Source organism: Anomaloglossus baeobatrachus, chromosome 1 (assembly GCF_048569485.1).
Source record: "Anomaloglossus baeobatrachus isolate aAnoBae1 chromosome 1, aAnoBae1.hap1, whole genome shotgun sequence".
Classification (NCBI taxonomy): domain Eukaryota; kingdom Metazoa; phylum Chordata; class Amphibia; order Anura; family Aromobatidae; genus Anomaloglossus; species Anomaloglossus baeobatrachus.
The window spans coordinates 656,844,033-656,866,806 of record NC_134353.1 but is presented as its reverse complement, the minus strand read 5'-3'; the positions used below and the strand labels follow the sequence as shown (position 1 = coordinate 656,866,806).

At 51.2% G+C, this 22,774-nt stretch overlaps 1 protein-coding gene across 1 annotated transcript in view; it reads right to left on the bottom strand.

Annotated features, from left to right (window-relative positions):
- Nucleotides 1–22,774, bottom strand: part of ASCC2 (activating signal cointegrator 1 complex subunit 2) — an 83,252-nt gene that overhangs the window by 39,713 nt on the left and 20,765 nt on the right. Inside the window, exons 5-8 of the mRNA XM_075319966.1 lie at nucleotides 14,488–14,617; nucleotides 14,289–14,356; nucleotides 6,216–6,323; nucleotides 6,021–6,133 (exon numbers count right to left, since the gene is read on the bottom strand). Coding sequence (XP_075176081.1) covers nucleotides 6,021–6,133; nucleotides 6,216–6,323; nucleotides 14,289–14,356; nucleotides 14,488–14,617 — 419 coding nt within the window. The remainder of the gene's footprint in view (nucleotides 1–6,020; nucleotides 6,134–6,215; nucleotides 6,324–14,288; nucleotides 14,357–14,487; nucleotides 14,618–22,774) is intronic.

The window sequence follows — 22,774 nt, the reverse complement described above, 5'->3', positions numbered from 1 at the left end:
CTGGCACACTTGCTGAGCCGTAGCCTGATGCCGCAATGCCCAGGACGCACCCACGGCTCTGGTAGAATGGGCCTTCAGTCCAGATGGAATCGGAAGCCCAGCAGAACGGTATGTGTGAAGAATTGGTTCCTTGATCCACCGCGCCAGGGTGGATTTGGAAGCTTGCGATCCCTTATGCTGACCAGCGACTAGGACAAAGAGCGCATCAGAACGGCGTAGAGCCGCCGTGCGAGAAATGTAAATCCTGAGTGCTCTCACCAGGTCCAACAGATGTAAACCCTTTTCAAATTGGTGAACTGGATGCGGACACAAAGATGGTAAAGTGATATCCTGATTGAGATGAAAGGAAGAAACCACCTTGGGAGAAAACTCTGGAATTGGACGCAGTACTACCTTGTCTTGGTGAAACACCAGGAAGGGAGATTTGCAAGATAACGCCGCTAGCTCGGACACTCTTCGAAGAGACGTGACCGCCACAAGAAAAACTACCTTTTGTGAAAGCCGAGAAAGGGGAACCTCTTTCAAAGGCTCGAAAGGCGGCTTCTGGAGAGCAATGAGAACCTTGTTCAGATCCCAGGGTTCCAATGGCCGTCTGTAAGGAGGAACGATATGACAAACTCCTTGGAGAAAAGTGCGTACTTTAGAAAGCTGTGCCAAGCGCTTCTGAAAGAATACGGATAGCGCGGAGACTTGACCCTTAAGAGAGCTAAGCGACAAGCCTTTTTCCAACCCAGACTGCAGGAAGGAAAGAAAAGTTGGCAATGCAAATGGCCAGGGAGAAAACCCTTGAGCCACGCACCACGCTAAGAATATCTTCCACGTTCTGTGATAGATCTTAGCTGAGGATGGTTTTCTAGCCTGTCTCATTGTGGCAACAACTTCATGAGATAAACCTGAGGCCGCTAGGATCCAGGACTCAATGGCCACACAGTCAGGTTCAGGGCCGCAGAATTCAGATGGAAAAACGGCCCTTGAGACAGCAAATCTGGACGGTCTGGTAGTGTCCACGGTTGGCCTACCGTGAGATGCCACAGATCCGGGTACCACGACCGTCTTGGCCAATCTGGAGCGACGAGTATGGCTCGATGGCAGTCGGACCTGATTTTCCGGAGAACTCTGGGTAACAATGCTAGAGGTGGGAACACATAGGGGAGTCGGAATTGCGACCAATCCTGAACCAAGGCGTCTGCCGCCAGTGCTCGGTGATCGTGAGACCGTGCCATGAAAACTGGGACCTTGTTGTTGTGTCGTGACGCCATCAGATCGACGTCCGGCGTCCCCCAGCGGCAACAGATCTGCTGAAACACGTCCGGGTGAAGGGACCATTCTCCTGCGTCCATGCCCTGGCGACTGAGAAAGTCTGCTTCCCAGTTTTCCACGCCTGGGATGTGAACTGCGGATATGGTGGACGCTCTGCTTTCCACCCACGTCAAAATCCGTTGGACTTCTTGAAAGGCTTGGCGACTGCGTGTTCCCCCTTGGTGGTTGATGTACGCCACCGCCGTGGAATTGTCCGACTGAATCCGAATCTGTTTGCCTTCCAGCCATTGTTGGAAGGCTCGCAGGGCAAGATAGATTGCTCTGATTTCCAGAACATTGATCTGCAGGGTGGACTCTTCCAGAGTCCACATCCCCTGAGCCCTGTGGTGGAGATACACCGCTCCCCACCCTGATAGGCTCGCATCCGTCGTGACCACTGCCCAGGACGGGGGAAGGAACGACTTTCCCTGTGACAATGAGGCGGGGAGAAGCCACCAACGCAGAGAGTCCTTGGCAGTCTGAGAGAGGGAGACAGTCCTGTCGAGGGACGTCGATTTCCCGTCCCATTGGCGTAGAATGTCCCATTGTAGAGGGCGCAGATGAAACTGCGCGAACGGGACTGCCTCCATTGCTGCTACCATCTTTCCTAGGAAATGCATGAGGCGCCTCAGTGAGTGCGACTGGCTCTGAAGGAGAGATTGCACTCCAGTCCGCAGCGAGCACTGCTTGTCCAGTGGAAGCTTCACTATCGCTGAGAGAGTATGAAACTCCATGCCAAGATAAGTCAGAGATTGGGTCGGGGTTAGATGAGACTTTGGAAAGTTGATAATCCACCCGAAACTCTGGAGAGTGTCTAGTGCCACTTTCAGACTGTGTTGGCATGCCTCTTGAGAGGGTGCCTTTATAAGCAGGTCGTCTAGATACGGGATGACCGAGTGACCCTGCGAGTGCAGAACCGCTACTACTGCTGCCATGACCTTGGTGAAGACCGGGGGGGCTGTTGCCAGACCGAAAGGTAACGCTACGAACTGCAGGTGTTCGTCGTGTATGACGAAGCGTAGGAAACGCTGATGCTCTGGTGCGATCGGCACGTGGAGATACGCATCTTTGATATCTATTGATGCTAGAAAATCTCCTTGAGACATTGAGGCTATGACGGAGCGTAGGGATTCCATCCGGAACCTCCTGACTTTTACGTGTCTGTTGAGCAACTTTAGATCCAGGACGGGCCGATACGATCCGTCCTTTTTTGGGACCACAAACAGATTGGAGTAAAAACCGTGACCTTGTTCCTGAAGAGGGACAGAGGTCACCACTCCTTCCGCTTTTAGAGCGGCCACCGCCTGCAACAGAGCATCGGCTCGGTCTGGTGGGGGAGAAGTTCTGAAGAAACGAGTTGGCGGACGAGAACTGAACTCTATCCTGTACCCGTGAGACAGAATATCCCTCACCCAACGGTCTTTGACGTGTGACAGCCAGATGTCGCCAAAGTGGGAAAGCCTCCCACCGACCGCGGGTGTGGGAATCGGAGACCTCAAGTCAGGAGGACGCCGTTTTGGCAACGGTTCCTCCGGCTGCCCTTTTTGGGCGTGACTGAGACCTCCAAGAATCTGAGCGTCTCTGGTCTTTTTGAGTCTTTTTTGACGATGCGAATTGGGACCTGCCCGGTCCTCGAAAGGACCGATAACCAGACTGACCCTTCCTCTGTTGGGGTCTGTTTTGTCTGTGTTGCGGTAAGGATGAGTCCTTACCCTTGGAGTGTTTGATGATTTCATCCAAACGCTCTCCAAACAATCGGTCACGAGAAAAAGGCAAATTGGTTAAGCACTTCTTGGAATGAGAATCTGCTTTCCAATGTCTCAACCACAGGGCCCTACGCAAAACAACGGAGTTGGCTGACGCCACTGCCGTGCGGCTTGTAGCGTCAAGAACAGCATTAATCGCGTACGACGCGAATGCCGCCATTTGCGAGGTCAATGGTGCTACCTGCGGGGCAAATGCACGTGTGACGGAGTCAACTCGCGCAAGCCCGGCTGAGATAGCTTGGAGTGCCCATACGGCTGCAAAAGAAGGCGCTAATGACGCTCCAATCGCTTCATAGATGGATTTCAGCCAGAGCTCCATCTGCCTGTCAGTGGCATCTTTAAGTGCCGCTCCATCTTCAACTGCAACCAAGGATCTAGCTGCAAGCCTGGAAATTGGAGGATCCACTTTTGGACACTGGGTCCAACCTTTGACCACCTCAGGGGGAAAAGGATAGCGTGTATCTTTAAGCCGTTTAGGAAAACGCCTTTCAGGATAAGCGTGGGGTTTCTGGATTGCGTCTCTAAAGTCAGCGTGGTCCAGAAAAGTGCTTAAAGTACGCTTAGGGTATCTGAAATGGATTCTCTCGTGCTGCGAAGCTGACTCCTCCACAAGAGGAGCTGGTGGGGAAATATTTAACATCTTATTGATGTTAAATATAAGATCATTAACTATGGCGTCACCATCTGGTGTATCTAGATTGAGAGCGGTTCCAGGATCAGAATCCTGATCAGTTACGTCCGCCTCATCACCCATAGATTCATCTCGCTGGGATCCTGACCATTGGGATGAATGTGAAGGCCCGTCATAGCGAGCCCGCTTAGGCTGCCCGGGGCCATCGTCCGAGTCAGAGTCTTCACCCTGAGGTGTATATGCCCGCCCCGGAGCTTGGAGCTGAGGGGGACCAGGGGGCAATGATTGCACAGTGTCCGTGGCCTGAAGTACAGGCCTAGCTCGCAATGTGTCAAGAATTTGTGACATAGTGAGAGACATTCTGTCAGCAAAAGCTGCAAACTCAGTGCCTGTCACCTGGACAGCCTTCACAGGTGGTACACCCTGGGTCACGTCCAGCAGAGGCCCCGGCTGTGCAAGCGCCGCAGGGGCCGAGCACTGCACACAATGGGGGTCTGTGGAGCCTGCCGGTAGAAAAGTCCCACATGCGGTGCAGGAAGCATATAATGTCTGTGCTTTGGCACCCTTGCGTTTTGCGGACGACATGCTGCTGGCTCTCTGAATGTGAGAGAGTCTATAGCCAAAGGGCGACCAGCGCTATGTAATACCAAGTATTTGTAGCAACAAAATACTAAGAATACCACTGGCACAAGAGGGGTGAGCCCTGAGGGCTGCTTACCGCCCGCTGAATAGCGGGTAAGAGGCTGCAGAAATCCTTGTCTGGGTCTCCCCGGCTCCCCTCTGCAGCTCAGCGTGTCAGCAGGAATGGCTGCCGGCGTCTGTGGAGAGGGGCGGTCCGTGGGAGTTCCCAAACAAAAGTGCGGGAAACAGTGTCCCCTCTGTGCCGATTGTGAGGGCTGGAGTATGTAAAAACGACTCCAGCCCTCAGCGCTGATGCACTGGCCAGCGTCCCGCCCCTCTCCTGACTGGCAGGTCTGGGGGCGGGAACGAACGGGAGCAGGCCGCAAAAGCCGGGGACTCGAGTTATCAGCGCGGCCGCCGTAAAAGCGCGGGCCGCGCTGAAGTCCCCGGCGCACCACAAGTGCCAGCCGCGCCGCAGTCCCAGCGGCCGGCATGACCGATCTCTAGATGTGGCCAGCGTCCCGCCCCTCTCCTGACTGGCAGGTCCGGGGGCGGGAACGAACGGAAGCAGGCCGCAAAAGCCGGGGACTCGAGTTATCAGCGCGGCCGCCGTAAAAGCGCGGGCCGCGCTGAAGTCCCCGGCGCACCACAAGTGCCAGCCGCGCCGCAGTCCCAGCGGCCGGCGCGACCGATTCCTGGAAGTGTGCCTGCTTCAGCTAAGCTGAATGAGGCCATGGCACAAGCGCCGTAGCGCTGATGTCCCCCGGCGCACTACAACACCCAGCATGCTGCGGTGTGAGCGCCTGCACGGGGACACAGAGTACCTTGAGGATGCAGGGCCATGTCCCTGATGTACTCCGCTCCATCCAGCATCTTGTCCAGGGGCTGTAGATGGAGCCCGGTCTCAGTGCCTGGAGACCAGTAAATCCCACTTCACCCAGAGCCCTGTAAAAAGGGATGGGGAAGGAATCAGCATGTGGGCTCCTGCCGCCGTACCCGCAATGGGTACCTCAACCTTACAAACACCTCCGACATACAGTGGGGTGAGAAGGGAGCATGCTGGGGACACTATATGTGTCCTCTTTTCTTCCATCCGACATAGTCAGCAGCTGCTGCTGACTAAAAACAATGGAGCTATGCGTGCGTGTCTGACCTCCTTGCGCACAAAGCTAAAACTGAGGAATCTGTACTCCTACGGGAGGGTGTATAGCCAGAAGGGGAGGGGCCTTACACTTTTAAGTGTAGTTCTTTGTGCGGCCTCCAGAGGGCAGTAGCTATACACCCACTGTCTGGGTCTCCCAATTAGGAGCGAAAAAGAAATAACGGTTGGGAATGGGACATAACTCAGATGGGAATAACTCATTAAATTGGACGATAACTGGTCACACTCCTTGGATCACTACCTTACCTCTCCTGATCTATTTAATCTTAGTTTCGCCCATATTCTATCTACGTCCATTATTTATTGAACCCATTGTGCATAGGACAAGTGCACAGAGGTAACTCATCATAAGACATTTAGATAAACCAAAAATTGGGAAGTTCATCTCCTGATTTCTAGGCCTGTCTATAAAAGGTTGATTGTCTTCCATGCAAGCGGTAATGTCTATTTGTACCTAACCTAAAATGATCTAAAGAGTTTCTTTTGTCCAATTATTCTCTAAGCCATATCGAAATTCCAAAACTCCCAACTACTTCTATACCTGCTGAGGAAGTTGTGTTTCTGGAGAGTGTCAGAAGCCATTGGAAAAATGTCAAGAAAAGCCCAAATTGTGCTAGAAGTGTCACAAAGATAAATCACGGCATCCTGGAGCTCCTGTGAATTAGAAATGTATAGAAGCGGTCATATAGATACACGGTATGTGTCCATATAGAACGATATGGAACGCTGTCTTCACCTGCTCAGGCATATCCATGGGTGTAGTCAATTTCAATTCTTCCAGTCTCAGGGGTTCTTTACAGTCCTTCGGCTGAAGCCCACAAACATTCATAATGGAACTGAAAACCTGATGAAGACAAAGAGAAAGCAGATCTCAAGCTTAGGTTAAAAACGACAGACACAAGGATTCATAGAGTACTAGAAATAATCAGATTTTTGCCCACCGACCTATAAATTCACCAAACTAACAAAAAGACTAGCTGTAGAAGGTGTGTAGACAGCAGTCATAACAGAGCTCTGGTGCCCCAGGGGCCCAAAGGATCCACTGCAGCATTAGAAGACACCAGTAGAATTGCACATGGGAGGTGGCGGTCCAGAAGATTCAAGTTACACTTCTACAATTGAGACATCAGGTATAAACAAAATACCGATTTATCAGGTAAATTCCTTATAGGGGGGTGTACCACAATTAAATCACACAAAACATAAAAGACTAAGATGCCTCAGTGTGTAGATATTGCTTGTTTGTATTTGTTATGGTGCTCCCTAGAGTTCCTGTGGCTCCTGACCAGAATGTCCATGTGATGTATCTGTGAGCCCTCGCGGGCAGGGACCTCTCTCCTCTAGTACCAGTCTGTCCACGATTATTGTACTTGTCTCTGTATGCCCCTTTTTCACACGTAAAACACCATGGAATAAATGGTGCTATAATAAATAATAATAATAATAATAATAATAATAATAATAATAATAATAATGTGTTCAGGGGCAGTGAGAAGACGTCATTCTTTTTGGCTGACCACTTCAACGCCCATGTACAAGAGGATCTAGGCAAAGGGATTGAGCTAATAGGCACTTGTATCCATCAGCACAAACACAATAGGTGAATGTTCTCATGGGGAAATCAAGAAACTAGGGGGCGCCATAACCGGTCTATAACGGCAATATCTGAACACAGGTTCTAATAAAAAAAATGAAAGGGAATGTGTCAAGAAATTTATAGTGGCCAAACAGACAGGAAAAAAAATAAATAAATAAAAAAAAAAAAAACTATAAAAATCCATCTATGGATGATAGCTGTAGACGATAGAAGTACAGCTCCTGGCTGGTTTCTCCAGGCGCTGCAGCAGGCGATTGACAGCTTTCACCCTTTATACACGCGAGAGCGATCCAAATCAATCACTTGCAGCGGTGCTGGGAAGAGCCGGACAGGGGTGGAGCTAGTCTGGTCTCTGGCTATGGTCCTCGCCGGATCTTTAAAGTATATCTTCTCTGAAATATCAGCGTTTCAGAGAACAATATTACTGGCTGCAATTCGTGTTGGCTGTGGTTTTGGCAGCATGAATCGTCTGACGGGTTGCCATAAAGTATTTCAATCTGAGTAAACCCTTTAATGAATGTAGTTGACAAACTGGTCATTTGGCCATCCTTGTGGCATTGTGGTCATTGGTTGCTCTTCCTCACGACATGCATGAAGCCATCTCAAAAAGAAACTATCATGTTGAAAATGTTATCAGACCTGCAGGCAAGAGGATGTCAGAGCAGAAAGAGCTAGGAATACCTTCAGTAAAACTTCCCATTTCATTCATTGAAATCCCTGGTGTTTGTATGTATACAAGTCCAGTGTCCAATCTTAGCTGTCAATCACTGTGTCGGTCCGCCTACTGGACTTTTTCAATAATAACAATATATAATAATGAAGGGAATTTTGTTTACTTACCGTAAATTCCTTTTCTTCTAGCTCCTATTGGGAGACCCAGACAATTGGGTGTATAGCTTCTGCCTCCGGAGGCCACACAAAGTATTACACTTTAAAAAGTGTAACCCCTCCCCTCCGCCTATATACCCTCCCGTGGATCACGGGCTCCTCAGTTTTGGTGCAAAAGCAGGAAGGAGAAAACTTATAAATTGGTCTAGGGTAAATGCAATCCGAAGGATGTTCGGAGAACTGCAAACCATGAACCAAAAGAACAATTCAACATGAACAACATGTGTACACAAAAAAACAACCAGCCCGAAGGGTACAGGGGCGGGTGCTGGGTCTCCCAATAGGAGCTAGAAGAAAAGGAATTTACGGTAAGTAAACAAAATTCCCTTCTTCTTTGTCGCTCCATTGGGAGACCCAGACAATTGGGACGTCCAAGAGCAGTCCCTGGGTGGGTAAAAGAATACCTCAATAAAAAAAGAGCCGAAAAAACGGCCCCCTCTTATAGGTGGGCAACCGCCGCCTGAAGGACTCGCCTACCTAGACTGGTGTCTGCCGAAGCATAGGTATGCACTTGATAGTGTTTCGTGAAAGTGTGCAGACTAGACCACGTAGCTGCCTGACACACCTGCTGAGCCATAGCCCGGTGCCGCAATGCCCAGGACGCACCCACGGCTCTGGTAGAATGGGCTTTCAGCCCTGAAGGAAGCGGAAGCCCAGAAGAACGGTAGGCTTCGAGAATCGGTTCCTTGATCCACCGAGCCAAGGTTGACTTGGAAGCCTGCGAGCCCTTACGCTGGCCAGCGACAAGGACAAAGAGCGCATCTGAACGACGCAGGGGCGCCGTGCGAGACACGTAGAGCCGGAGTGCTCTCACAAGATCCAAAGAGTGCAAATCCTTTTCACACTGGTGAATTGGATTAGGGCAAAATGAAGGCAAGGAGATATCCTGATTGAGATGAAAAGGGGATACCACCTTAGGGAGAAATTCCGGGACCGGACGCAGAACCACCTTATCCTGGTGAAACACCAGGAAGGGGGCTTTGCATGACAGCGCTGCTAGCTCAGACACTCTCCGAAGTGATGTGACTGCCACTAGGAAGGCCACCTTCTGCGAAAGACGTGATAGAGAGACATCCCGCAGCGGCTCGAAAGGTGGTTTCTGAAGAGCCGTTAGCACCCTGTTAAGATCCCAGGGTTCCAGCGGACGCTTGTAAGGTGGGACTATGTGGCAAACTCCCTGCAGGAACGTGCGGACCTGCGGAAGCCTGGCTAGGCGCTTTTGAAAAAACACGGAGAGCGCCGATACTTGGCCCTTGAGAGAGCCAAGTGACAAACCCTTGTCCATTCCGGATTGAAGGAATGAATGAAAAGTGGGTAAGTCAAACGGCCATGGAGTAAAACCGTTAAGAGCGCACCAGGATAGGAAGATTTGCCAAGACCTATAATAGATCTTGGCGGACGTAGGCTTCCTGGCCTGTCTCATGGTGGCAATGACATCCTGAGATAACCCTGAAGACGCTAGGATCCAGGACTCAATGGCCACACAGTCAGGTTGAGGGCCACAGAATTCAGATGGAAAAACGGGCCTTGTGACAGCAAGTCTGGGCGGTCTGGAAGCGCCCACGGTTGACCCACCGTGAGATGCCACAGATCCGGGTACCACGACCGCCTCGGCCAGTCTGGAGCGACGAGAATGGCGCGACGGCAGTCGGACCTGATCTTGCATAACACTCTGGGCAGCATCGCCAGAGGAGGAAACACATAAGGCAGTCGAAACTGCGACCAATCCTGAACTAACGCGTCCGCCGCCAGAGCTCTGTGATCCTGAGACCGTGCCATGAATGCCGGGACTTTGCTGTTGTGCCGTGACGCCATGAGATCGACGTCCGGCGTTCCCCAGCGGCGACAGATCTCTCGAAACACGTCTGGGTGCAGAGACCATTCCCCCGCGTCCATGCCCTGACGACTGAGAAAATCTGCTTCCCAGTTTTCTACGCCCGGGATGTGAACTGCGGAGATGGTGGAAGCTGTGGCTTCCACCCACTGCAGAATCCGTCGGACTTCCTGGAAGGCTTGACGACTGCGAGTGCCGCCTTGGTGGTTGATGTATGCGACGGCAGTGGTGTTGTCCGACTGGATACGGATCTGCCTGCCCTCCAGCCACCGATGAAAAGCCAATAGGGCTAGATACACTGCCCTTATCTCCAGAATATTGATCTGAAGGGATGACTCTATCGGAGTCCAGGTTCCCTGAGCCCTGTGGTGGAGAAAAACCGCTCCCCACCCTGACAGGCTCGCGTCCATGGTGACCACAGCCCAGGTTGGGGGGTAGGAAGGATTTTCCCTGCGACAGAGAGTTGGGAAGGAGCCACCACTGAAGTGACGTCTTGGTTGCAAGGGAAAGAGAGACGTTCCTGTCGAGGGAAGCCGAACTCCTGTCCCATTTGCGGAGAATGTCTCATTGGAGTGGCCGAAGATGGAATTGCGCGAACGGGACTGCCTCTATAGCTGCCACCATCTTCCCCAGGAAGTGCATGAGGCGCCTTAAGGGGTGTGACTGACTCCGAAGAAGGGATCGCACCCCTGCCTGCAGAGAAAGCTGTTTGTCGCTCGGAAGCTTGACTAACGCTTGTTGGGTATGAAACTCCATCCCAAGGTACGTCAGTGATTGGGTCGGTGTCAACTTGGATTTCGGGAAGTTGATGATCCACCCGAACCGCTGGAGAGTCGCCAGAGCGACAGATAGACTTTGTTGACACGCCACCCGAGACGGGGCCCTGACTAGGAGATCGTCCAAGTAGGGAATCACCGAGTGGCCCTGAGAATGCAGGACCGCCACAACGGATGCCATGACTTTGGTGAAAACCCGTGGTGCTGTCGCCAAGCTGAAAGGCAATGCCACGAACTGAAGGTGTTCGTCCCCGATGGCGAAACGCAGGAAACGTTGATGCTCGGGTGCGATCGGTACATGGAGATAAGCATCCTTGATGTCGATCGATGCTAGGAAGTCTCCTTGTGACATTGAGGAGATGACCGAGCGGAGAGATTCCATCCGGAACCGTCTGGTTCTCACATGTCTGTTGAGTAGCTTGAGGTCCAGAACGGGACGGAATGACCCGTCCTTTTTTGGCACCACGAACAAGTTGGAGTAAAATCCGTGACCACGTTCCTGAAGGGGAACGGGGATCACAACTCCTTCCATCTTTAGAGCGGCTACTGCCTGAAAAAGTGCGTCGGCCTGAGCGGGGGGCGGAGAGGTTCTGAAGAAGCGAGCCGCAGGACGAGAGCTGAACTCTATCCTGTAACCATGAGACAGAATGTCTCTCACCCATCGGTCTTGAACATGTGGCCACCAGGCGTCGCCAAAGCGGGAGAGCCTGCCACCGACCGAGGATGCGGTCAGGGGAGGCCGAGAGTCATGAGGAAGCCGTCTTGGAGGCAGTGCCTCCTGCGGCCTTTTGTGGGCGAGACTTGGATCGCCACGCATAGGAGTTCCTCTGGCCTTTCTCCGGCCTGTTGGACGAAGAGGAAGGGGACTTGGCGGAGGGACGAAAGGACCGAAATCTCGATTGAACCTTTCTCTGTTGAGGTCTCTTAGGTTTGGCCTGGGGTAAGGAGGAATCCTTTCCTTTGGATTCCTTAATAATCTCATCCAATCGTTCGCCAAACAAACAGTCGCCAGAAAACGGCAAACCGGTTAAGAACCTCTTGGAAGCCGAATCTGCCTTCCATTCGCGCAGCCACATGGCCCTGCGGACTGCCACAGAGTTAGCGGATGCTACAGCTGTACGGCTAGCAGAGTCCAGGACGGCGTTCATGGCGTAGGATGAAAAGGCTGACGCCTGAGAGGTCAAAGACGCAACTTGCGGAGCAGAATTACGTGTGACAGCATTAATCTCAGTCAGACAAGCGGAGATAGCTTGGAGTGCCCACACGGCTGCAAAGGCCGGGGCAAAAGACGCGCCCGTGGCCTCATAGATGGACTTCACCAGGAGCTCAATCTGTCTGTCAGTGGCATCTTTTAGCGATGAGCCATCTGCAACCGACACCACGGATCTAGCCGCCAATCTTGAGACTGGAGGATCCACCTTGGGACAGTGAGCCCAACCCTTAACGACTTCAGATGGGAAGGGGTAACGCGTGTCAGTGAGGCGCTTAGTAAAGCGCTTGTCCGGGACCGCTCTGGGCTTCTGGACAGCGTCCCTGAAGTTAGAGTGATCAAAAAACGTATTGCGTGTACGTTTGGGGAACCGAAACTGGTGTTTCTCCTGCTGAGATGCCGACTCCTCTACAGGAGGAGGCGGGGGAGAGAGATCTAACACCTGGTTGATGGACGAGATAAGATCATTTACTAAGGCGTTCCCCTCAGGTGTATCAAGGTTAAGGGCGACGTCAGGGTCAGAGCCCTGAGCTGCGACATCCGCCTCGTCCTCCAGAGAGTCCACAAGCTGGGATTCCGAGCAGCGAGAGGAAGTCGGGGAAGAGTCCCAGCGAGGCCGCTTAGCCGGTCTAGGACTACGGTCCGGGCAGGAGTCTTCCGCCTGAGACCGAGGGGCCAACCTATAAGCGCGCTGTGGCGCGGACCGAGAGGGCCCTGGAGGCGACAAGCCAACAGGGGCCGGGGCCTGTGAAAGGTCCGGTCTGGACTACAAAGCCTCTAGCAGCTTAGAAGACCATTTGTCCATAGACTGTGCAATGGATTGAGAAAGTGACTCAGAGTTTCTCAGCAAAAGAGGCGAACTCTGTCCCTGCAGCCTGGTCAGGGGGAGCAGGGGGGGTCTACATGAGCCGAGGGGCCCACCAGTGTCCGAGGCTCCGGCTGAGCAAGCGAAACAGGGGTCGAGCATTGCTCACAGTGAGGGTAGGTGGAACCCGCAGGTAACATAGCCCCACAAGAGGTACAGGCCGCAAAAAAACCCTGTGCCTTAGCAGCTTTGCTCCTTGTGGACGACATGCTGTTGTCTCCTAGGAGAGTGATCACTGAGGGTATATGAGAAAGGGGTATACAGCCCACCGAACAGATAGATATATACGTATCTAATCCGGCACCCTAGGGGGACCAGCACCGGGTGACCGGTGTGGCTTACCGACCGCTAACGAGCGGAGTGTGTCCTCCAGATTCCCTGCCTTGGATCCCCCGGAGCTGCAGAGCTGTTCACTGAGAATCCTCCACCGGCAAAATACCAAAAAATGGCTGCCGGAGCTCTCAGGGGAGGAGTGGAGCCGTGGGCGGCGCCAGCAAAGTGCGGGAATCTGAGGTCCCCACAGTGATCAGTGAGGGGGGAGGAAACATGCAGGATGCTCCAGCCCTCACATCCGACGTCAGGTCGGTAATCCCGCCCTTACCCCTGACAGGCAGGCCCGGGGGCGGGATTTTTGCGACTAGGCCGTGATGAAGCCGGGGACTAAATTTGAGACCACGCCCGACAAGCAGGCACGGTCGGCGCGGAAGTCCACCGGCCTCCTGAATTCAGCAGCCGCCGCGGCTTCCGGGAAGAAGGTGCGCTCCCTGCACAGTCCCCTATGGGGACACAGAGTACCTTTGAGTTGCAGGGCCCGGTCCCTGAGGTTGAAGAGGCTCCGGTCCGGCAGGTTCCCACAGGGGCTGCGGATGGAGCACGGTCCCAGTAAATGGATGACCGCTTAGGATCCCACTTCTCCCAGAGCCGCTTAAAAGATGGTGAAGGAGACGGCATGTGGCTCCAGCCTCTGTAGCCGCAATGGGTACTTCAACCTTAACAACACCGCCGACGTAGTGGGGTGAGAAGGGAACATGCCGGGGGCCCCGTGGGGGCCCTCTTTTCTTCCAACCGACATAACTAAGTTGAGAATGCATGAGTGGATGTGTGCCTCCTTCCACACAAAGCATAAAACTGAGGAGCCCGTGATCCACGGGAGGGTGTATAGGCAGAGGGGAGGGGTTACACTTTTTAAAGTGTAATACTTTGTGTGGCCTCCGGAGGCAGAAGCTATACACCCAATTGTCTGGGTCTCCCAATGGAGCGACAAAGAAATTTATTTATAAAGTGCTATTAATTCCACAGCGCTTTACATACACCGGCAATAAAATCAGGGCTCACAATCTAAGGCCCCTATCAGTATTTTTTGGAGTGTGGGAGGAAACTGGAGAACCCGGAGGAAACCCACGCAAACATGAGGAGAACATACAAACTCCTTGCAGATGTTGTCCTTGGTGGGATTTGAACCTAGGACCCCAGCGCTGCAAGACTTCAGTGCTAACCCACTGAGCCACCGTGCCGCCCACAAACCTAAATATCATTCTGCTCAGCTCCTACTCCGTGATACTGTACTATGCACAGTTCAGACTTCCATGTACAATGTGAAAGGATCCTTGTACAGGTAAAATATTGTAGCATTTCTTACTTGTAGTAATGTAGGCACAATGTCATCCAGATCCTGGTAATAGCTGGGTTGTTGCTGGAAAATATTACCTGTTATTGAGATGTAAAAATAAAGAAGGTAAACTATATATAACTACGTTGCTTTTGAAAGCTATCAATCACACATGATGATTGTTGCAGCCAAACCCAGTACTTCAGTAACCAGTCGTTCACTTACTCACCAATCATCTTCTGTAAGAGAGAAGAATTCCCTTTCCCAAACAGGACACACATATCCAGAAGCTTAGGAATGTCAAAAAGAAAATTGTTGTACAGAATTTCCCCAAAAAGCGATGGAGTAATGTGATGATCCTGAAGACGAAGACAAGAAGAAAAACAATGGTTCAAATTTTAAAGCAGACAGGAGATGGGAGTTTTTGCTCAGAAAGGACAACTTGCAGCAAAATTAAAGGAGAACTTGCAGCAGAATTGTCTGTATCTGACTCCAGCTCCTCCTTCCTCCATAGAATTTTAGAATCACCAACTGTCTGAGGAATTGTGAAAATCTGGTTTCATTGAATACAGACTTTACCTATGAATTAACAGTGAATCCAGAAGAAAGAAGATTTATCTGATAAGATCTATCATAAAGTTGTCTATTTTCACTTTTAATTGTTCTGAAATATAAATTAAAATGGCAGTTACTCTTTAAAATCAAAGTGTGCTGTCTGAAAAGGAAGGAAATATTATATATATATATATATATATATATATATATATATATATATATATATATATATATATATATATATATATATATATATATATATATATATACATACATACATATACACACACACACACATATTACATACACATATATATGTATGTATAATAAATATATATATATTTTTTTTTTTTTTTTTTTAAACACTAACCTGTGATTCAGAGTATCATACAGGCAGCTGTTATTATAATCTGATTTTACAAGTTGCATTTTGTGAATGATGTTACATGTACATTTTGTTAGTCCAGTAGTTGTGAAATATATATACACATTTTAATAAAGATTTGCAGGTGAAGCCCATATGTTGCCTGCGGTCTTTTCTGAGCATAAGCTTTTGTAGATATAGACATGTGGTACATACAGATGGTGCACACATTGATATGCTATTTTTACCTTGTGATCCTATGCATTTTTTCCCCCCAAAATAAGTTTTGTTCTTTCACAAATTTGGATTATGGAACTGTAACTAATCACACATGGAAGAAATATGTACACTTTCAGGGTGTTTGCCTAAAAAGAAGGGAATTTTGTTTACTTACCGTAAATTCCTTTTCTTCTAGCTCCAATTGGGAGACCCAGACAGTGGGGTGTATAGCTACTGCCTCTGGAGGCCGCACAAAGAACTACACTTAAAAGTGTAAGGCCCCTCCCCTTCTGGCTATACACCCTCCCGTAGGAGTACGGATTCCTCAGTTTTAGTACCAAAGCAAGAAGGAGGAAAGCCAATAACAGTTTCAAAAACAAATTCAATCCGATAACTAGATCGGAGAACTTAAGAAACAACGTGAACAACATGTGCACCCGAAAAAAACGAAACCCTAAAAACAAATAGGGCGGGTGCTGGGTCTCCCAATTGGAGCTAGAAGAAAAGGAATTTACGGTAAGTAAACAAAATTCCCTTCTTCTTTTTCGCTCCTAATTGGGAGACCCAGACAGTGGGACGTCCAAAAGCAGTCCCTGGGTGGGTAAAAAGATACCACATGAACGGGCTGTCATACAGCCTCTTCCTACAGGTGGGCCACCGCCGCCTGAAGGACCCGTCTACCTAGGCTGGCGTCTGCCGAAGCGTAGGTATGCACTTGATAGTGTTTGGTAAACGTGTGCAGACTCGACCAGGTAGCCGCCTGGCACACTTGCTGAGCCGTAGCCTGATGCCTCAACGCCCAGGACGCACCAACGGCTCTGGTAGAATGGGCCTTCAGTCCAGATGGAATCTGAAGCCCAGCAGAACGGTATGTGTGAAGAATTGGTTCCTTGATCCACCGCGCCAGGGTGGATTTGGAAGCTTGCGATCCCTTATGCTGACCAGCGACTAGGACAAAGAGCGCATCCGAACGGCGTAGAGGCGCCGTGCGAGAAATGTAAATCCTGAGTGCTCTCACCAGGTCCAACAGATGTAAACCCTTTTCAAATTGGTGAACTGGATGCGGACACAAAGATGGCAAAGTGATATCCTGATTGAGATGAAAGGAAGAAACCACCTTGGGAGAAAACTCTGGAATTGGACGCAGTACTACCTTGTCTTGGTGAAACACCAGGAAGGGAGATTTGCAAGATAACGCCGCCAGCTCGGACACTCTTCGAAGAGATGTGACCGCTACAAGAAAAACTACCTTTTGTGAAAGCCGAGAAAGGGGAACCTCTTTCAAGGGCTCGAAAGGCGGCTTTTGAAGAGCAAGGAGAACCTTGTTCAGATCCCAGGGTTCCAATGGCCGTCTGTAAGGAGGAACGATATGACAAACTCCTTGGAGAAACGTGCGTACTTTAGAAAGCTGTGCCAAGCGCTTCTGAAAGAATACGGATAACGCGGAGACTTGACCCTTAAGCGAGCTAAGGGACAAACCTTTTTCCAACCCAGACTGCAGGAAGGAAAGAAAAATTGGCAATGCAAATGGCCAGGGAGAAAACCCTTGAGCCAAGCACCACGCTAAGAATATCTTCCACGTTCTGTGATAGATCTTAGCTGAGGATGGTTTTCTAGCCTGTCTCATTGTGGCAACAACTCCCTGAGATAAACCTGAGGCCGCTAGGATCCAGGACTCAATGGCCACACAGTCAGGTTCAGGGCCGCAGAATTCTGATGGAAAAACGGCCCTTGAGACAGCAGATCTGGACGGTCTGGTAGTGCCCATGGCTGGCCTACCGTGAGATGCCACAGATCCGGGTACCACGACCTTCTTGGCCAATTTGGAGCGACGAGTATGGCTCGCTGGCAGTCGGACTTGATTTTCCGGAGAACTCTGGGTAACAATGCTAGAGGTGGGAACACATAGGGGAGTCGGAATTGCGACCAATCCTGAACCAATGCGTCTGCCGCCAGCGCTCGGTGATCGTGAGACCGTGCCATGAAAACTGGGACCTTGTTGTTGTGCCGTGACGCCATCAGATCGACGTCCGGCGACCCCCAGCGGCAACAGATCTGTTGAAACACGTCCGGGTGAAGGGACCATTCTCCTGCGTCCATGCCCTGGCGACTGAGAAAGTCCGCTTCCCAGTTTTCCACGCCTGGGATGTGAACTGCAGATATGGTGGACGCTCTGCTTTCCACCCACGTCAAAATCCGCTGGACTTCTTGAAAAGCTTGGCGACTGCGTGTTCCCCCTTGGTGGTTGATGTACGCCACCGCTGTGGAGTTGTCCGACTGAATCCGAATCTGCTTGCCTTCCAGCCATTGTTGGAAGGCTCGCAGAGCAAGATAGATTGCTCTGATTTCCAGAACATTGATCTGCAAGGTGGACTCTTCCTGAGTCCACGTCCCCTGAGCCCTGTGGTGGAGAAACACCGCTCCCCACCCTGATAGGCTCGCATCTGTCGTGACCACTGCCCAGGACGGGGGAAGGAACGACTTTCCCTGTGACAATGAGTTGGGGAGAAGCCACCAACGGAGAGAGTCCTTGGCAGTCTGAGAGAGGGAGACCGTCCTGTCGAGGGACGTCGATCTCCCATCCCATTGGCGCAGAATGTCCCATTGGAGAGGGCGCAGATGAAACTGCGCGAACGGGACTGCCTCCATTGCTGCTACCATCTTTCCTAGGAAATGCATGAGGCGCCTCAGTGAGTGCGACTGGCTCTGAAGGAGAGATTGCACTCCAGTCCGTAGCGAGCACTGCTTGTCCAGTGGAAGCCTCACTATCGCTGATAGAGTATGAAACTCCATGCCAAGATAAGTCAGAGATTGGGTCGGGGTTAGATGAGACTTTGGAAAGTTGATAATCCACCCGAAAATCTGGAGAGTGTCTAGCGCCACCTCCAGACTGTGTTGGCATGCTTCTTGAGAGGATGCCTTTATAAGCAGGTCGTCTAGATACGGGATGACCGAGTGACCCTGCGAGTGCAGAACAGCTACTACTGCTGCCATGACTTTGGTGAAGACCCGGGGGGCTGTTGCCAGACCGAAGGGTAACGCTACGAACTGTAGGTGCTCGTCGTGTATGACGAAACGTAGGAAACGCTGATGCTCTGGTGCAATCGGCACGTGGAGATACGCATCTTTGATGTCTATTGATGCTAGAAAATCTCCCTGAGACATTGAGGCTATGACGGAGCGTAGGGATTCCATCCGGAACCTCCTGACTTTTACGTGTCTGTTGAGCAACTTCAGATCCAGGACGGGACGATACGATCCGTCCTTTTTTGGGACCACAAACAGATTGGAGTAAAAACCGTGACCCTGTTCCTGAAGAGGGACGGAGGTCACCACTCCTTCCGCCTTTAGAGCGGCCACCGCCTGCCACAGAGCATCGGCTCGGTCTGGTGGTGGAGAAGTTCGGAAGAAACGAGTTGGCGGACGAGAACTGAACTCTATCCTGTACCCGTGAGATAGAATATCTCTCACCCAACGGTCTTTGACGCTTGCTAGCCAAATGTCGCCAAAGTGGGACAGCCTCCCACCGACCGCGGGCGTGGGTATCGGAGACCGCAAGTCAGGAGGACGTCGTTTTGGCAACGGTTCCTCCGGCTGGTCTTTTTGGGCGTGACTGAGACCTCCAAGGATTTGAACGTCTCTGGTCCTTTTGAGTCTTTTTTGACGAGGCGAATTGGGACCTGCCCTGTCCTCGAAAGGACCGATAACCAGACTGACCCCTCCTCTGTTGGGGCTTGTTTTGTCTGTGTTGCGGTAAGGAAGAGTCCTTACCCTTGGAGTGTTTGATGATTTCATCCAAACGCTCTCCAAACAATCGGTCACGAGAAAAAGGCAAATTGGTTAAGCACTTCTTGGAATGAGAATCTGCTTTCCAATGTCTCAACCACAGAGCCCTACGCAAAACAACTGAGTTGGCTGACGCCACTGCCGTGCGGCTTGTAGCGTCCAGAACAGCATTAATCGCGTACGACGCGAATGCCGCCATTTGCGAGGTCAATGGTGCTACCTGCGGGGCAAATGCACGTGTGACTGAGTCGACTCGCGCAAGCCCGGCCGTGATAGCTTGGAGTGCCCATACGGCCGCAAAAGAAGGCGCTAATGACGCTCCAATCGCTTCATAGATGGATTTCAGCCAGAGCTCCATCTGCCTGTCAGTGGCATCTTTAAGTGCCGCTCCATCTTCAACAGCAACCAAGGATCTAGCTGCAAGCCTGGAAATTGGAGGATCCACTTTTGGACACTGGGTCCAACCCTTGACCACTTCAGAGGGAAAAGGGTAGCGTGTATCTTTAAGTCGTTTAGGAAAACGCCTTTCAGGATAAGCGTGGGGTTTCTGGATTGCGTCTCTGAAGTCAGCGTGGTCCAGAAAAGTGCTTAATGTACGCTTAGGGTATCTGAAATGGATTCTCTCGTGCTGCGAAGCTGACTCCTCTACAGGAGGAGCTGGTGGGGAAATATTCAACATCTTATTGATGTTAAATATAAGATCATTAACTATGGCGTCACCATCTGGTGTATCTAGATTGAGAGCGGTCCCAGGATCAGAATCCTGATCAGTTACGTCCGCCTCATCACCCATAGATTCATCCCGCTGGGATCCAGACCATTGAGATGAATGTGAAGGCCCGTCATAACGAGCCCGCTTAGGCTGCCCGGGGCCATGGTCCGAGTCAGAGTCTTCACCCTGAGGTGTAGATGCCCGTCCCGGAGCTAGGAGCTGAGGGGGACCAGGGGGCAATGATTGCACAGTGTCCGTGGTCTGAAGTACAGGCCTAGCTCGCAATGTGTCAAGAATTTGTGACATAGTGAGAGACATTCTGTCAGCAAAAGCTGCAAACTCAGTTCCTGTCACCTGGACAGCATTCACAGGTGGTACACCCTGGGACACGTCCAGCAGAGGTCCCGACTGTGCAAGCGCCGCAGGGGCCGAGCACTGCACACAATGGGGGTCCGTGGAGCCTGCCGGTAGAAAAGTCCCACATGCGGTGCAGGAAGCATATAATGTCTGTGCTTTGGCACCTTTGCGTTTTACGGGCGACATGCTGCTGGCTCTCTGCATGTGAGAGAGTCTATAGCCAAAAGGGCGACCAGCGCTATGCAGTACAAAGTATTTGTAGCAACAAAATACTAAGAATACTACGAGCACAAGAGGGGGTGAGCCCTGAGGGCTGCTTACCGCCCGCTGAACAGCGGGTAAGAGGCTGCAGAATGCCTTGTCTGGGTCTCCCCGGCTCCCCTCTGCAGCGCAGCGTGTCTGGCAAGAATGGCTGCCGGCTTGTGTGGAGAGGGGCGGTCCGTGGGAGTTCCCAAACAAAAGTGCGGGAACAGTGTCCCCTCTGTGCTGACTGTGAGGGCTGGAGTATGTAAAAACGACTCCAGCCCTCAGCGCTGATGCACTGGCCAGCGTCCCGCCCCTCTCCTGACTGGCAGGTCTGGGGGCGGGAACGAACGAAAGCAGGCCGCAAAAGCCGGGGACTCGAGTTATCAGCGCGGCCGCCGTAAAAGCGCGGGCCGCGCTGAAGTCCCCGGCGCACTACAAGTGCCAGCCGCGCCGCTATTCCAGCGGCCGGCGCGACCGAGTCCTAGACGTGGGCAGCGTCCCGCCCCTCTCCTGACTGGCAGGTCCGGGGGCGGGAACGAACGGAAACAGGCCGCAAAAAGCCGGGGACTGTAGTTATCAGCGCGGCCGCCGTAAAAGCGCAGGCCGCGCTGAAGTCCCCGGCGCACTACAAGTGCCAGCCGTGCCGCAGCCCCAGCGGCCGGCGCGGCCGATCCCATAAGTGTGCCTGCTTCAGCTAAGCTGAATGAGGCCATGGCACAGGCGCCGCAGCGCTGACGTCCCCCGGCGCACTACAACACCCAGCATGCTGCGGTGTGAGCGCCAAATGCACGGGGACACAGAGTACCTTAAGGAAGCAGGGCCATGTCCCTGACGTACTCCGCTCCATCCAGCATCTTCTCCAGGGGCTGTAGATGGAGCCCGGTCTCAGTGCCTGGAGACCGGTAAATCCCACTTCACCCAGAGCCCTGTAAAAAGGGATGGGGAAGGAATCAGCATGTGGGCTCCTGCCGCCGTACCCGCAATGGGTACCTCAACCTTACAAACACCTCCGACATAAGTGGGGTGAGAAGGGAGCATGCTGGGGACACTGTATGTGTCCTCTTTTCTTCCATCCGACATAGTCAGCAGCTGCTGCTGACTAAAAACAATGGAGCTATGCGTGCGTGTCTGACCTCCTTGCGCACAAAGCTAAAACTGAGGAATCCGTACTCCTACGGGAGGGTGTATAGCCAGAAGGGGAGGGGCCTTACACTTTTAAGTGTAGTTCTTTGTGCGGCCTCCAGAGGCAGTAGCTATACACCCCACTGTCTGGGTCTCCCAATTAGGAGCGAAAAAGAAAAGACATAAAATGTGGAGGTCGACTTTTTTTTTTTCCTAAGGGGTATTCCCATCTTCACGATCCTATCCCAATATATAGTTGATGTAATAATAATAATAATTTTAGCATATACCTCAAATTAGAAATGTGGTATAGTTCTCCTGAATAGCCATGTCTCTTACCTCATCTGCAGGGCATTGCAGCATGGTTAGAACGACTAACAACTAACTCGCATTGTGTGATCGTAGCCAAGGATGTGTAAGCTACTTCAATGCCCTGCACATTAGGCAACAGATATGGCTAAAAAGGAGAGAATTATACTGCATTTCTAAGTGGAGGCATTTGCTAATATTATTATACTTACTACATATTCTGGATCTTGAAGAATGGGACTATCCCTTTAAGGGTATGTGCACACGCTGAGTTTTTGGTTACTGAAGTTTTCTACACCAAAATCTGCATCTTGTAGCAGAAAAACGCCCAAAAACGCATGCGTTTTTAGGTGCGTTTTTTAATAATAATAATAATAATAAGAAATAAAACGTTTATTATTTAGCGAAAACATATTCCACAGCGCTTTACAATTCAGAGGGGTCATGTACAGACAATATGAGACAATAGAAAATTACAATACAAAATTCAGATACCAAGAGGAGTGAGGGCCCTGCTCGTAAGCTTACAGTCTATGAGGAAATGGGGGAGGCACAAAAGGTGAATGGGGGGAGAAAAGCTTGTTATATATGGTCCAGCCATCGAATTAATAGGGGATTCAAAGCCAGCTGCATGAACCCGTCATCGGCCAGAATTTAGACAGGTACAGAGTGTAAAAAAGTACATGAAGATGAAGGAGCCAGAATATACAGGGGACAAGAATTGGAAGTAAATTTTATGAAGGGCAGAATGGGACAAGATTAGATGAGGGAGGTGAGGTGATAGGCTAGTCTAAAGAAATGCGTTTTTAGGGCCCGCTTAAAAGGTGTGGATGTTGGGAATTAATC